At 44.8% G+C, this 17055-nt stretch overlaps 1 protein-coding gene across 3 annotated transcripts in view; it reads left to right on the top strand.

Annotated features, from left to right (window-relative positions):
- ARHGEF4 (Rho guanine nucleotide exchange factor 4) overlaps window positions 1–17055 on the top strand; it is a 216522-nt gene that overhangs the window by 151222 nt on the left and 48245 nt on the right. For all 3 annotated transcript variants that reach the window (XM_063166465.1, XM_063166464.1, XM_063166466.1), the window contains one exon: window positions 12663–12802. In XM_063166465.1, the coding sequence (XP_063022535.1) occupies window positions 12663–12802 (140 nt within the window). The remainder of the gene's footprint in view (window positions 1–12662; window positions 12803–17055) is intronic.

Below are 17055 nucleotides of genomic sequence, written 5' to 3'. Positions count from 1 at the left end.
TGGAATGGGACAATGAACTGCAAGGTGCAAACGGAGCAGAACTGATCACAGTGACAGACCCCGTGCCCACTTGTGCATTTTGTGCCCATTTTGGTTCATCTTGGGTGCAGCCCTGGCTGGGCTCTGGTGCTGCCCAAGGTGGATCTATGGAGGAGATCCTTTGAATAAATCCCTACTTTATTTTTTAACTCTGTCTGGTCTCTGTTCTAGGTCAGCCTCCACAAGGCATCAGACTAACAAAGCATTCTCAATTTTTTATGAATTTTACAGCATGCTCAGCTTCCATGGTCCCCACTGCATGCTACGTGCCTCACTCACTGATTTTAATCACTAGAATAAGTCTCTTTTAAAGCTCCTTTAGGATAAACCAACAACACTCAGTGTTCCCACCTGTCCCTGAAGATTTGATTTTACAGAAGCTGAGGAGCAGCAGAGCAGTGTCTCCCCCAGCTGCTTTTGGGGGAATATCTGTGGCTGTTGAGGGGAGGCACAGCAGCCCTGTGCAGGCTGAGCCTCGTCCTGCTGCTGTTTCCCTCCTGTTGGGCTCTTCAGCTCACTCTCCACACCCCTCACTTGTCAAGTGAAACAAATGTTTTTGGTGCTGAGAGCACTGGTCACTGTCACAGCAAGGATGGATGGCTTTCCAGGATGGATGGACATCATCTGGGAATTTGTTTTAGAGGTTGGGGTAGGGTTTTTTTCATATCAGAGGAAGAAATTTATATCTTTTGACAGTAGTCTCCTGAGGGCCTCTTTCCTTTATTGATACTTCAGCGTTGTCCTTTGATGTAATAATTCTGCATTACATAGGCTGTCACTCAGAAATGATGAAGTTGGGCTTTTGGTGCAGGGGAATACCACCAAAGCTGAACACAAAAATAATTATTTGAATTTATGAGACAGACACAGCTGTACCTTAACTTAAAGGAAGATGTTTCTGCACAGAACAAGTCATGATGAATATGAAAATTAGCCAGGAGCTTGCTCTTACAGAAATATGATCTAAACTGACAGATTTTGTGTTTACACTTCATCCAGGCCATGTGTCCAGCCAGTTTAAAATACACAGATAGCATCCAATAGCAGTGGCACTGTGGAATTCAATGTTTTAAAATTTGGCTAAACACAGGGAAGATCACATTTGACACACCTGCCCTTGAGTGAAGGGATTATTGTGCTTGTTTCATAAATCCAAACAATTGATAAGGAACTGCAGGTTTGTTAAGCAGGGCAGTGCATTAGAACACCCAGAGATTTGCTCTGAAGGGATGATCCTGTTTTAGCCTGGGTGTATTTGCAAACCAGCTCCCACTGGGGTCAGATTTGCAGGGATGGCTTTGCTGCAGCCAGGTCTCCAGGAGAATGTCCCTTTTCACACACAGCTGCCTTTGGCTGTGCTTCATTCTTCATCTCCAGCTGGGCATGGAATCCACTTCTAAATTAGTTTCCAAAGCTCCAAAATATTCTGTGTTGCGTGCAGTGATCTGGAAGTGGTAATGTGTCATTTGGAATTCACAGTTCAAAATGCATGCTTAGCATCTCAGGCTCACAATTTGCTGAAATGCTGATCTGCCCAACTCTGCTGTTCTGATTTCCTTCTCCAGGCCCTCAGTAAACATCCCAAGTGATGAATTTCACTATGAAAGGCACCCTGGCCAATGTGACCTTGACAGAATGTATTTTTTTGCTTCTAAAGGGGCTATTAATAATGACTTTGAATGGAATACTTAGTGGATTTCAAGAGGAATAATGTTTTCCTTGGAAGAGTTTTCTTGCTGTAGGGTGAGATTGCATCTGACACATCCAGCCACAGCTCAGACCTGGACGTTGTAGAAGAGCTCTGAAATGAGGCACCTTCTCACACCAGTTTCCTAGGAAACTTCATTTTATTGAAAGCAAAGCCTCCTTTTGTTCCTATGATATTAGAAAGTTTATTGAGGTGCATCAATCAGTAGGTTCAGCATCTTGAGGATAATTCTTTAAATCTGATTTGCAGCAATCTATCATATCTGCATCCCCAGACTCCCAGGGAACAAGTGCTTCTCATGGGCAGCCCATAAGAACAAATCAAATGCATAAGGCAGTAGGGCCTGTCCTTGAGTTCTCCAATGCATTTCATAAGAATATCACTGTCCATGTACAGTGATATCATTGATAGTATTTGATTTGATGATTATTTGATATTATTTCAGTGCAGATTCTTTCACTTCCACACGTTTCACTGGCAGGAAGGTGTGGAGTCCCTGGGGAGGAGAGGTGTTGGGGGCTGGCAGGAGTGGGGTGCAGCTGCATCTGCTGTGAAAGGGCAGGAGACCCATCCAGGGCTCCAACCTTCTTCCCTTGGTTTGTACACCTGCTCTTCAGCACAGGTATTGGTGATGAAAACCAGCCAGTTCTGTGCTCTGGCAGCAAAGTTTGTGCTAACAGAAGTGTAAATATGCCATGTCTGAGTGGGTTTGGGTTTCCACCTTGCCCCTGTCCATCAGGTCCCTGAGCTGATGTGGTGCCCTGCTGTTCTGCACCCACCTTCCAGTGGCAATGCTTTTGTGGCTTCTTCTACTCTGCTATAAAAACTGGATTGCATTTGGCCATGTTCAGCATCTGTCCTGTAGCTGGCTCAGAGCTGATCTCCCAAATCTGTTCTAAATAACACCAAAGAATTCCCCTGACTAATTCAGAGCCTGGCTTTGACTCCTTTGTGTAGCAGTGTGTGATTCAAATGTATGCTGCAAAAAGCCTGATCCCTTAGCTATTGTGGCTCTTGTAGCTCAATAATATTAATCCTTGATTTTCTGTTTTTCCCTCAAAAATATTTGGTAGCTTCATCTCAGGGATTTTCTTAGAACTCAGATTAAAATATAAACTGGGACAGAGGGATTTCCTATAGGTAAAGCAGTTTTAGAAGTATTTTTAATGAAAATATTGTATCCCCAGCATGAAACCAGATGAAGACTGGTCATGCAAAATAATGTCAACAAAACAATCTTGCTGCCCCTTGAGACTTATACTTGATAATGCACAAGAGCAATTGAAAGTCTTCTCATGGCATTCATTTTTAATTACTTCTGTGGTCCAAGGTCATAGATATAAGCCACTTGTCAGCCTGGATAGCTTCACCAAGATAAAGACTAAATTTATGGCATTTATGCAGAATTCTGGGAAAAACCAAAGGTCACATTTTTCAAATTGAAGTGTTCCAAGTTAGCCTCTTAAACCAGTCGTCAGACACTTGGATAAACAGCCTGCCTTCCCCAAGTGCCAGCAGAGGCTCTTTGTGCCTCAAGCAGCCCCTGCCCAGTGCCCGTGCCACCCACCAGCCCAGGCTGGGCCTTGCAGGCCTCCTCCAGGCTCTGCTGACAGCTTAACCAAAGGGGCCACGTTGCCAAGGCTTTCAATTGCTATGAAAACAATTCTTCATTTTTAATTGTTCAAGTTATAATGTGGATGATGCCACTATAAGAAAGACCTGTGTCTGTTTTGTTCCATACAAACTTGGCATGACCAAGTGCAACATTTCAGAGGCTATTGTGATATGAATTGTTTCACATCCTAGTGGCAATTCTTCACAAGTATCATCTTAGCCATCTTTAGTGTGTTTTTTCAGGCCAGTAGTTAAACTTTGTGTGTAGTGGAATTTTCTTGTTCCTGGACTGTGATTAGAACTGAAGAAAATTTTTTGCTTTTTGGCAACAAAATCTTTAGCAAAGACTTAGCTACCAAGCTCTTGGTCTCTTGAGGGTGTGCTTGAATGTAGAGACAGAATAAAAATGCAGAATCTTTGGAAATATGGGTTTCATTTTTTATTTTTGATTGTTTGACAGTGACTTGTGTTCACTTGGAATGTGTGAGGCAGGTCCATCCTTGAGGGAGGAGCGGAGCACAGATGTGAGGAACTGCATGACCTGCACTAGGTGACATTAGTCTGACTGAACTCTGGACTGCAGTTAACATTTGTTTTCTGAGACCTCCAGGAAATAAAAGTCAACCAGAATTTCCTACAGCAGGTCTGTGTTCTTTGCTTTGTTTAATAAAGCACCAGGTACAAGAAAGGAGGCTCTGTGAGAGCCCAGGATGGCTGGGTTTCTAACAGGGCTCTGAGGAAGTTGTTTTAGAGCTGAAGCAAATCATCACTAAATCAATAGAATTAAAGAAGAAAAGAGCAGTGTGAGATTTGGGACATAACAGCACTTGCATGAAGAAATCACCAATTAAGTCTTTGGAAAGCAGCTGCAGAGGCAGGAGGGACAACAATTCCTGAGAGAACGGGGAACATTTTCTGTCGGAGGTCTTTATTTGAGGGCTGGTGGTGACTAAAAATATTGTTCTGTCTGAATTGTTTAAGGGTCTTTCATTTGCATTCTGGAAGAGAAAAATAAGGATTAAAACACAGATTTTGAGAATGCTTGAGTATGCACCAGGGCTTTGGTTCAGATGAACTCAGGTGAAGGCAGAGCAATGAGACTCAGCAGCAGTGAGATAAGTGTGGTTCAGTGTTTGCACATTCCCACAGGCAAGTTTCATATATTTGTGCAAACAAAAGCTGAGACAAGCCCAAAGGTGATTCCAGGGGTGATGCCACAGTAACCATGCCCTGAAATAGTGGCAAGTTGAGATCATATAGGGGAGTCTGTGGGAATAATCTTTTAAATAAACAGTGTGTCTCGTTCTGCCAGATTGCTGATCCTCCAACTTGTGGGATGTGCTATAAGGTTTTGAAAATCTGGAGCTGATGCTCTTCTAAAAATAAACAGATAAAAACAAATAAATTCCTGGAACCTTATTGACAAAACCTCTTCCAGTCCATTTTTGTCAGGCTTGTCAGCTGTACTAACACTCTTTGATGCTGCTTTACCTCCCCTGTTTGCTGAAGTAGGTGTTGCTCACTGTAAATAACTATTGTTCTGGTTTCCTGACCCATTTGCTTGAATTTCCTCAGTTTTTGTTACACTTCTGGATAAGAATGGGTGGATATGGATGCAGAGATGGAGCATTTTCAGCTTTGCAGGTGAGCTGGTGGCTCACTGAGGACTCTGCTGGTCGGAGCTGCCTCTGGTCACGCTCCAGCAGGAGTGTGCTGCTCCCCAGGCAGCATTTTGGGATGCAGGGCTCTGAAAAAGGGACAGCTTTGGTGCTGCTGGTGGGTGGTGTTCACATCAAGGGAGAGCAGTTTGGTCTGATTTTTACTCAAATGTAGCAGGCACAGGGCTAAGCAGCAGAGTGGAATGGACAGGTGAGAATTCCTCATGAGTTTGGAGTGTCAGTGCTAGTTTCTTGTTAGAAAAGAGAAAAGCAATCATTTCAGTTTTCACAGAGGAAAGGTTCAAAACATGATGGTAGATTGTCTCACCTAGACACACACACATCCAAACTGCTTTAAACTACAGCCACTTCAATGAATAAAAGTCATTTTTGGGGCAGCAAATGACATGGCAGGTATTTATTCCAGCCTGCGCACCCTGCCAGGGATATGGTAAAGAGTGTGCCTGGATAAGGATTTGTCTGCTAGCTTTGATTGCTGCCATTGCCTTCATGCTTAGATTGTGATAGGGCTTAAAGGACTCAACTGAAATTGGCCCTGTTGTGTTCAGGGCTGTCCAGACATAAAGTAAACAGCATTTGCAGAGATGTTCATCTGCAAAACCAGAGCAAACAGTCACTGGATGAGTAATCAGACCTGAGCAAACAAACAACAAATACATGGAGGAGGAGGACGTGCCTGCTTTTTTCCAAGTCAGTAGCTGTGATGGGAACAAGGCCAGTGAATTAATAGTTTGTGTGCAGTACAACAGAGGCACTTTTCAACAAAGGATCAGGCTTTGGATGAAGAAAGTACATTTATGTGATTTCCTACCTGTTCTCCCCACTGTGTCCACTCCTCCTCAAAGCTGGTTAAACCTCTGCCCCTGTCCCAGCTGTGCCATCACCCGGGAGGGGCTGGGGGCAGCTCTGTGCCCTGTGTGTGCCCTGTGTGTGCCAGGGCAGAGTGGGCCAAGCTGCACGTGCTGATGTGGGAGTCAGAGCTGCAGAGCAATCCATAATCCACCTCTCTCTTGCCCATAATTATCTCTGCTACCCGAGAGAGCTGAGAACTCCCTTAAGCCTCCCTGCAAGTCATTTAGATTCTAATTGGGATTTAAAAACTCCTGAAACCTGAGTGGGTGGCTCAGTGCATTATTGCTGATGAATGGTACCCTGGGTGATGTGCCCAGCAGACCCACACAGGATCTGTGCTTGGTTTCCCACTGAAGAGCTGTCCTTTTTTTCTTTTTCAAGCACAGATTTGCTCTTTACCTCAGCTAATTAGGAACTGGCTTCATTCACAAAAGAAATTCTGTTTGTGGCACTATACCAAAATGTTAATTCAATTTTGTTATGTTGAATCCTTTATCTTCTTAATGTTTCTTTAAAATGGAGGAGATGAAGCTTGCTTACTTAAATATTTTCTGTCTTTCCTTCCCAGTCTGTGATTTCTCCTTCAAAGACTGGCTTAGCATGGTTTTGTAACCTACTCAGAAATGTCACCCTAATGACCTCAGCCCTCTAGGCTTGGTTTTGAAGGACCAGAAATCCCGGTGATTTTCTGGTTTGTTTTGGGGTTTTGTTTTATTTAGGTTTTTTCTCCTCATGAAGCTCATCCTAACTGGTCATTGTTCCCTTGGTGCTAATTGCCTGCCTGACCTCCCTCTCCCCGTTAAACTGGCCCACAAGCCTGAGCAGAATGCTGAGGGAGGGTCCCTGAGCACAGTGGGAGCTGCAGAATTGCAGAATTGCACTGCTGGGGCAGGGCTGGGGTGACATCACTGATGGATTTCACTGTGGCAGCTGCAGAGGGACCTCTGGAGCAGCATCTGATAAATGAAGCACATAATGGAGAGCAGGACTGGTGGGGGCTGCAGCTCTATTTCCAAGGAGAAATGGCTTCAGCAACCCCAAATGATGAAGAGGAGCTAGAGGGGCTCCTCTCACCTGGGCCATGGAGGCTGGGTGTGGTTCCCAGCCCCATGCTTCACTTGTTTATCATCTTCAATCTCTTGAAGTGCTTCCTGCACAGCTGCACTGAGCTTTCCTGTGGGCTGCACACAACCACAGCAATCTCTGCTCACTGAGGCAGAGGGGATGATGTTGTTAGCTCTGAATTAATTTGCTCTGTGAGTGTAAATCAGCCTCCTACTGTTGTTTTGGTGGATTATTTTAAATGTAAATGCTGCAGAGACAAATGAAATGGGTGGATGTGGAAAAAGCACACTTGAAGGAGAGAATTCAAATACAGGAAAAATTGTTCTCTTTGTCAATATAATGTGCTTTTAATAAACTATGGATGCTCTTGGCTTTCCAAGCTGTCTGTAATCATCATGGATTCCTGTCCCAGCCTTGCCCCTAAAAGCTGCAGACTGTAAGTCAAGTGAAAACAGATAACCAACATTTTGGGAAAGTGCCTGCAGCCCATTTTCCTTCAGTCCTGGGTCATTGTTCAGGCTTGTGACCCAGACACACGTCTGGAGCTCCTTGCCACTGGGGAGCTGCTGGGGTTTGTTCCAGCTGAGACATGAACCCCTGTGAGCTTGAGAGAGCTCTGGTAAGAGGCTGTGCTAGATTTGGGGCTGTAGTGTCCAACTCCTCCAAGGAAACCATTCTAGAAATTTATTCTGTGAGAATAGCTTTCCACTGAGAAGGTGGGACTATATTCCTTTAGTTTTATTTTTTTTATGGGGGCAGGTGTGTATAGTCTTTCAGGGGTTACTTTGATTTGGGGTTTTGTTTGAGGTTATTATTTTTTTGATTGTTTGACAGCAGCTTGTGTTCACTAACTGCTGGCACATGGAATGTGTGAGGCAGGTCCATCCTTTGAGAGAGGAGCAGGGCACAGATGTGTGAACTGGTGACATTGGTCTCAGCTGATCTCTGCACTGCAGCTAACATTTGTTTTCTGAGACCTCCAGTAGATCATCTAATTCCAACTTCCTCTTCCCACCAGTTTGATGAACAACACAAAACCTTTTCCTTGTTTTCCCCTCCCTGCCATCGCTGTTGGTGGTGAAGGTCAAGGCTGTCCCAGTGCAGCCCCGCTGGTTTGTCCTGCAGTGTCACCTGGGGATTGTGCAAACCCCCATGCAGGCAGCTGCCCTCCAATGACCCAATTTACCTCTGAGCAGGATGGAGGGTGGCAGTGAATTGTTCAGCTGTGGCTTGTCCCTCCCTCTGGGCTCTGAGTGCTCTTCCCTGTGAAGCACAGGGCTGGAAACAGCTCCAGAGGTGCCATGGGGAGCTCTGGAACTGTGTGCCAGTACCTCTGGAGCTGCTTGGCATCACCTTTCAGCAAGGCAGGGGCACAAGCAGGGCCCGGGCAGGACCTTCCCACTGCTGCCTGCTTCCAGCTGCATTCCAAACCCTGTGGGGAGGTGTGAGCAGGGTGAGCCTTGCCCTGCACCATCTGCCCGAGCTTCACTTGGTTTGAACAGAACCCTTCCCTTTTGCCATCCCTGAAAGCAGCCCAAGGCAGCCCCTGTGCCACTCCCTGCTTCCAGTGACATCCTTTGAATGAGTTTTAAAGCTTCACATCCTCAAGATAATTCTTCATGGAGTCAGGTTTTTGACACTTTATCTGTGTGGATGCATTAAAAAGAGTTTGTGTGGCATTCTTTTGTGAGCTGCTCTTGCTAGCATTATCCATCTACTATTGTACTGGAATGACAGAAATCCAAGCTTGGGCTAGGACTAACAGCAGCAGGAAACAGTTTTAGTTCTTGCACATATTGGCTCTAGTACTAAATGTTGGTTACTTCCCCTCCCTCTAATCCTGTGTGTGGGATTTTTTGCCATATTTAGTGACATTTATCAGGACAGAGGTATAAATATGAAGAAATCTGCTTGAGTTAATTGAAGCTTGGCTTTACTTTCTGACAGAACACTGTTCCTTGGTGTGGCCTGACTGGCAGGCAGGGCCAGGGCAGGTCAGTGCTCCAGAGGCCAGGCATGGCTGTGCCACTGAGCTTCAGTGTCAGACATGAGCACCTGGGGCTGGCAGGAATGCAGCACCTGAGTTATCCCTGTGCAGGTTCACAGTGCCACGATAGGCTGCTCCAGCAATCTCTGCTAACTTGTCTGCTAAGATTTTTGTATAGTGCTTGCCTCTTTTCTACTTGACCTAGTTTGTGCTTTGCACATTAAGTCAGTTCCTACACTAAAAGCCTTCACTCTCCTACTTCCTTGATGGCTTTCTAGTGCATTGGGTCACCATTCCAGACTACTATTTTATTTATTTGTGGTCATGTCTTTCATCTAACCTGCTTCAGAGCAAACCCTTATTTTTCATGAATTTAATTCTTCCCTGCAGCATTAGTTTGGGAAGATGTGCAATGGCTATCCTGGGCCATTCTTCCTCAAGGATTGAGAACTTTCTCATGCCTGTAAAGTATAATTTTGGTGCAATATGTCTTTTTTTTTTTGCCAGCAAAACTAATCCCAAATGCTGTAGCAGGTCTTGAGACAGCAGAGAATTGATGAGCTTGGTAAGATCAGAGAGGAAAACCAGATCTCTGGTAAAAGCAAGCACAGCTTTCAAGGCACTTAGCAGAGGTATAGAGCATTTTAAGTAACACAGATAAATACCTCCCTGGAGCTTTTGCTTTTTCATCTAAGCACAGATCAGAGAACAAATAGGAAAATGTGGGGGCAAAAAACAAAAGCCTTAAAGATGCCAATAAACATTTTTCAAGCTGAAGGTTACTTTCAGCAGTGAAAATAGCAGAAGATGTGTAAGGGCAAAGCAATGAAGCTGTGTGTAAAATAAGGGAAAAGAATGAGATCAGAGGGCTGCAGAAGAGTTTTGAATTAAGTGACTGCTAACTTGCTTCTTATAAATGATTTATTTTTATTTGTTCTTGAAAAACATTTTAAATTTGTTTCTGTGCTACACTAACACACTGGAAATTGTTCATTACTATCAAAGGTTTTTTTTCAGTGTGTGAGGAAAAAGTGATACCTTTAATGTCCTTGAATTTAGTTTTAAAAATTTCCAGTAACTCTGCATGAAATTATAATATCAGTGGTATTCCAGCTGGTTTTGAGTTTTATATTAATGGACTAGGTCTTAACCCCAGAATTGCTTTATATGCAATCTATACTAGTGGCACACATTCAGTGCAGAATTTCTGGATAATGAACATGTGAGGTGTCAGAGCAAAGCTAGGGGAATGCTTGATTTTTGTGTGAAATGTCACTTAAAGTTGAATGCTTGGGTAGTTCCATACTTGCTCAGGAAATTCTGCTTTAATCATAAGCTCATCTGCACCTCTGTGTCCTGAATTGCCATCAATACCAAGTGCAGTCCCAGCTTCAGACAACCTTTGCTGTGTTGTGCCAATTTATTGAATTCGAAGCATAAACAAGCAAGTATTTAGTTTAAAAATAGCTCATCCTCATCATTTTGATGTCAGGTCACTGCATTGAACTGAGAGGTGCTACACTGAATTCCCACCTCCCTGTAAATAGCAGAGATCAGGTGGTGCAGCCTTAGCAAACCATCCCAGGTACTGAGAGTGTGGATGGGGACAAACTCTGCAGGCCTGGCTGGAGCTTTGTCAGCATTTTATTCAGTGCTAATGTGGTGCAGCTTTGGTTTCAGGTAATTAATAAGCTAATAAATCATGGGGTGCTTTTTTTGACCCAATGGCACAAGTATGTGCATAAGATGCACTTGCATTGTGAAGGGAAAGGAGGGCTCAAGACCAGCTTTGTGAGTCTCTCCCTATTAAATCTCTACAAGGTCAAGCTCAAAAGATTTTTTCACCTGTTCTGCAAAAATTTGGAGGCTCACATGATGTAACTGGCACAGCCAAGACTGTTGCCAGGTGTGCTGATAGCAATGTCCGTGTTTTCATTCAGTTTTACTCCTGTAGCCGTGTCAAGTCCATTTACTGAAATGACAGTTTCTAGAATATTCTGTTGTTCTCTGCCCCATGCCTGTGTAGGTGCTCCATGCACAGGAATCTTTGTCAAGCCCACTGCTTTGTCATGGAAACTGTTGCCCTGGCAGTTGCTAATCCAGAGGAATATGTCAGCAAGTGGTTTCTGTAATCACTGTCATTTGTCACAGGTTTCAGAACAGAAGGTTCACGTTCAGCAACCAGTGCAGGAATGGGATGAATGTCACACATGGCACTGCAGGGTGTTTGCTAATACCTTAGGGAGACTTTAGGACAAAGATCCTGCCCATGAAACAGATGCAGTGACACTTTCTTCTGTGCTAGGAGTATAAATGTCACATTTTTATTTCTCTCAGGCTTGAGAGTTCAGTGTTTGCTGTAGCTGCAGACTGTGAGCCCTCCATTTTGGGGGGCTGTGCTGAGCAGGATGGCCTTCCTGTGGTAATAATGGATCATTCTGGAGCAAACACCCTTTTAGGCATCAGAAATGATTCTCATATAAGTGTGTGGGCAGAGATGAAGGCGAAGGTTTTTCCCAAAGGTTGAGGGCTCCTTTGGCCAGATAGGATTTGGTAAATCATAACCCTCAAGGCATGAAGTGGCAGGCATGAGCTCTTGTTACCTGGTCCAGTTTCTAGCCAGTCCTAATAAAATCACACTTGTGCCATCATTGCCTGTGCCTTTTTTCAGACCTTGTTTTGCTATTCTTGCTTGGTCTTTGCTTTGCAACATACAGCAGTTGTTGAATTTTTTTAAAATCGTATTTTCCAGTCTAGAAAAAGACACAATCATTTATGGAGGTTAAACATGGGTGGAGAAAAATTCTCTGAAGAACAGGCATGCATGAGGGTGGAATTCTGACCCAAATTTCCTCTAGTTCCCTTGTCTTTTTCCCCTTTATGCTGCATTATGGTGCCCCTTGCCCCAGTGAGCTGCCATCCTGTTTCATGCTACTGAGGCAGCACTGAATTTTTTTTTTTAAAGTTTTAAGGTTTAAAGTTATTTTTATATTTTGATTTATATTGATGGATAAATGATTTTTGTGTGTTTTACATGGGTAATTATTTTAATATTATGAGTTAATAATGTAAGTTTTTCAATTATATTGGTTATTGTGACAGTGTTCACAGGGCTCTTAGGATGAGGGAAGAGACAAGGATCTGACTCCATGTTTCAAAAGGCTTGATTTATTATTTTATTATATATATTATATTAAAACTATACTAAAAGAATAGAAGAAAGGATTTCATCAGAAGGCTGGCTAAGAATAGAATAGGAAAGAATGAATAACAAAGGTTTGTGGCTTGGGCTCTCTGTTTGAGCCAGCTGACTGTGATTGGCCATTAATTAGAAACAACCACATAAGACCAATCCCAGATGCACCTGTTGCATTCCACAGCAGCAGATAACCATTGTTTACATTTTGTTCCTGAGGCCTCCCAGCTTCTCAGGAGGAAAACTCCTAAGGAAAGGATTTTTCATAAAAGATGTCTGTGACAGGTTATTTTTAATGTTTGATGGAATAATAGCTTACATTTTGTTTTTGTAAATGAAAAATATTTTTTGTGGTTATTGAAGACAAATAGAATTAAATGTAGATGAAATTTTAGAAGTCTTATATTAAAAAAAAAAGATTTTATATATAGACTGACATGGAGAAATATATTTTATTATTGATTTTTTTTTTTTTTTTGGAATGCTGTGCTGTGTGCCAACCTGTGCATTTTGCTGTTGCAGTGATCACTGACGGAGGCCTGGACAAGACAGCCCTGACGGACGATGTGGGCAGCGAGGAGGATCTGTACGAGGATTTCCGCAGCTCCGCCCACCGCTACGGCCACCCCGGGGGCGGCGGCGAGCAGCTGGCCATCAACGAGGTGGGTGGGTGTGCTCCTGGCCTGGAGCAGGGGCTGCTGGCCTGGGAACATGGCCAGGTGATGGAGCTGGGACTGGGAACATGGCCAGGGTGATGGAGCTGGGAACATGGCCAGGGTGATGGAGCTGACCTGGGAACATGGCCAGGTGATGGAGCTGGACTGGGAACATGGCCAGGTGATGGAGCTGGGAACATGGCCAGGGTGATGGAGCTGGACTGGGAACATGGCCAGGTGATGGAGCTGGACTGGGAACATGGCCAGGATGATGGAACTGGGACTGGGAACATGGCCAGGATGATGGAGCTGGCCTGGGAACATGGCCAGGGTGATGGAGCTGGACTGGGAACATGGCCAGGGTGATGGAGCTGGTCTGGGAACATGGCCAGGGTAATGGAGCTGGGACTGGGAACATGGCCAGGGTGATGGAGCTGGGAACATGGCCAGGGTGATGGAGCTGGTCTGGGAACATGGCCAGGGGGATGGAGCTGGCCTGGGAACATGGCCAGGGTGATGGAGCTGGGAACATGGCCAGGATGATGGAGCTGGACTGGGAACATGGCCAGGATGATGCAGCTGACCTGGGAACATGGCCAGGGTGATGGAGCTGGGAACATGGCCAGGATGATGGAGCTGGGTCTGGGAACATGGCCAGGGTGATGGAGCTGGGTCTGGGAACATGGCCAGGGTGATGGAGCTGGCCTGGGAACATGGCCAGGGTGATGGAGCTGGCCTGGGAACATGGCCAGGGTGATGGAGCTGACCTCGGACCACAGGCAGGCTGATGGGCCTGGGAACATGGCCAGGATGATGGAGCTGGGACTGGGAACATGGGCAGTCTGATGGGTTTGGAACCATGGCCAGGATGATGGGTCTGACCCTGGGACCGTGGCCAGGATGATGGTGCTGGAACCATAGCCAGGCTGATGGATGTGACACTGGAACCATGGGCAGGCTGATGGGTCTGGAACCATGGCTAAGCTGCTGAGTCTGCTTCTAGAACCACAGCCAGGCTGATGGGTCTGGGTCTGGGACCATGGCCAGGCTGATGGGTCTGGGTCTGGAACCACAGCCAGGCTCCTGGTTCTGGTTCTGGGAGCAGAGCCAAGCTGCTGGTTCTGGAACCACAGCCAATCTGCTGGGTCTGCTTCTGCTTCTGGGACCGCAGCCAGGCTGCTGGGTCTGGTTCTGGTAATCGCAGCCAAGCTGCTGGTTATGGTTCTGGTAATCACAGCCAGGATGCTGGGTGTGGTTCTGGTTCTGGTACCACAGCCAGGCTGCTGGTTCTGATTCTAGAACCACAGCCAAGTTGCTGGTTCTGGTTCTGGAACCACAGCCAGGCTGCTGGGTCTGGTTCTGGTTGTGTAATCACAGCCAAGCTGCTGGTTATGGTTCTGGTAGCCACAACCAAGCTTGTGGCCCTGGGACCATGGCCAGGCTGCTGGTTCTGGTTGTGTAACCACAGCCAGGGTTCTGGTAGCCACAGCCAGGATGCTGGTTCTGGAACCACAGCCAAGCTGGTCATGGCACAGCAGATGGGACTTTAAATGTCATTTACTGTGGGCACCATTTGCAGCCTGGTGACAAAGGGGCTGCTGCCTTGTCCCCAAGGCAATGCAGAGCCACAGGGCCTCTCCTCTTGGGTGTTGTTGATTGAGAAGTTTAAAAACACTAATGAACTTGTTAAAAACATTAATGAACAAGTTCACATTTGGAGTGTGTTGTGCTGATGGCATAATGGAAATGTTGAAAAAAATCCCTGGTCTACCTGTTTCTTTTTCATAGATAAGGAGGGTGCAAAGTTTGCTACAGGTTTGGTCTTTGCTGTTTCTTCCTGCTCCCCAGGGTATTCACTCTGGGGATATGAAAGACCTGTCTATTGAAATAAATCACACAGGACTCCATTTTCTTCATGCTGGAAAAAGCCCATTCTTTATTCACATATTTACTCCTTTTTATACAGTGTTACAGACCTTGTGTGTGACTCCAATTGGTCAGTACCTTTCTTGTTTATTACTTTATTGGCTAGTAAAAGGTATTTTACTTGTCCATCAAATCTCTCTACTCTTAAATACTTTACATGTTTTCTTCTCTGGTTCTCATGGAATAGATTTAATGTTTCTGTAGGTGCTGGTTGTTTTTCACCTAGGAATAGATTATGTTAAGGAACTGCTCACACCAGGATTGTTCTCACATGGGAATTTGTAAAGTGCTAGCTTTGCTTAGAAGAAATGACAGGCCAGCTATCCATTTAACAGAGCAGGCCTGATTTTGTGAGGCCCTTCTTTTATAATTTTTCTACCTTACTGCAACACCTGTCTTTTAGCTATTTTCTTTTATAGTGCTGATCCTGATTGACATCAGCAGTTTAAAAACGTGCTACTTGGTCTAAGCAATGCCATGAGCTAACACTAACAGATCTAAGATGTTTTTCCTGTAAAAGTACTATTTTTTATCTTGTGCATTATAGCTGGCATCCTGCTACACACAGAATGCTTTTGCTGTGAGGTGAACATGAGAGTGGAGCATGTTCACCACATGAGTGATCTCTTGAACTCCTACACCTTTTTTCTCTCTTTCCTCTGTTCATGTGTATTCCTACATGTGACCTTCCCAAGATGAGAAGGCAGGGATGAAAGAAGTGTTATATTTTCTTGTGCAATACCTTCTCTAACTGAAACTGCGTGGCTCTCAGTGGGTGTGTTTGATACACCCACTGATGGTGTTCCTGGGGTCTGACAAAGCTCCAGACAGCTGCACAGTGAGGGTAACAGCTTTTCTTCAAAAACAACAGCAGCAAATGCTCTTCCAGCAGTTCTCCTGCTCCCTCTGCTCAGAATCCCCACCTACAGCCCTGGGTGCCTGGGCTGAGGAAGGGAGTTGCTTTATTTTCTTTCCCTATTGCTTACATCCAGGGGTTATCAAACCATGGCCAGAGCTTTTTAATTTAAACTCAGCGGTCTTGGGCTGTTGTCACTGGCAAGAAAACATGAGCAGAACACCAGAAAATCTTGAGTTGTGTTCTTCCATGTTTACCTGGTGTGTTTATGAGAGTCCCAGGCACCACAGGGGTCAGACCCAAAGCATGCACTGACTCTGTGGGAGGAGGATTCTGCTTCTCTCCCACTCAGGTGCTTGCATCAAATAGGATATGCTCTGTCCCTTCCCTTCCCTTCCCTTCCCTTCCCTTCCCTTCCCTTCCCTTCCCTTCCCTTCCCTTCCCTTCCCTTCCCTTCCCTTCCCTTCCCTTCCCTTCCCTTCCCTTCCCTTCCCTTCCCTTCCCTTCCCTTCCCTTCCCTTCCCTTCCCTTCCCTTCCCTTCCCTTCCCAAGTTTTTTAAATCCGGAAAAAAAAAAAATTTGCCAGCAGGTCACACCATTGTGCATGTGGTGGGTGTTTCTTTATTCATTACTATTGAGAGCAACTGCTTTTCTTTCATTTCTTAAAAGTTCCTTTTATTAGAGTAAAATCCCCTCACTTGTAATGAGGAAAGCAAATGGTTGTGTCCAAAGCAGGTGTAATTTGTATAATCTCTGAAGTGTATGTGGGGTTTTGTTGGCCAGTTGACTTGAAAGAGGAAAGATTATTTTTGGCTTGTTCCCTAGAATCTTGCCTGTTCGGGAGCCAACAAAACTGTAAGAACAAGCAGTTCATTATTTACTTTGTCAACCAGTTCCTAGCAGTAATTAATCCATCACTTGGTTCCAGTGAGCCTCAGCAAAGCTTCCCAGAACAAGACATTACAGCAAAGCACAAAATCTCTGCAGTGAAACACTCAGTCTGTGAGGTGGGAATTCCAAAGCAGCAGACATCCAAAGTGTTGGAATTGAAATATCTCAAATAGCTGGTAGTTGGACAGTTTATCCTCATCTTCCCTGCTGCACCAAAGGGTGGCTATTGATCAGCCCTGAGTGTTTTCCATAGTGCTAGGAGTGATGAGTGATGTAGGGTGAAGATTTCAGTGTTCACTCATTCAGTCACATTTTGTGAGTAGTCTCAGCTTTGTTTTATTGTATTCCAAGCTGCATTTTATTGGTTGTGGATAAGGAAACTATGGTAACCACATTATTCTTAGCCTTCTTGGAAGAAACAGCTTTCAAATAAACAGAGAAGGCTGAAATACATTTTCAAGGCTGTTGGCAGACCAAGTGTTGCATTAAAGAACAAAACACCCAACCACTGAGTTTTAGTTCATTTTGGATCAAGAGAAAATGATTATGAAATAAAAAAGAAACCTTTCATAAAACTAGAATAATT

Source organism: Melospiza melodia, chromosome 12, assembly GCF_035770615.1.
Source record: "Melospiza melodia melodia isolate bMelMel2 chromosome 12, bMelMel2.pri, whole genome shotgun sequence".
Classification (NCBI taxonomy): Eukaryota; Metazoa; Chordata; class Aves; order Passeriformes; family Passerellidae; genus Melospiza; species Melospiza melodia.
This window is presented reverse-complemented; position numbering and strand designations above follow the sequence as displayed.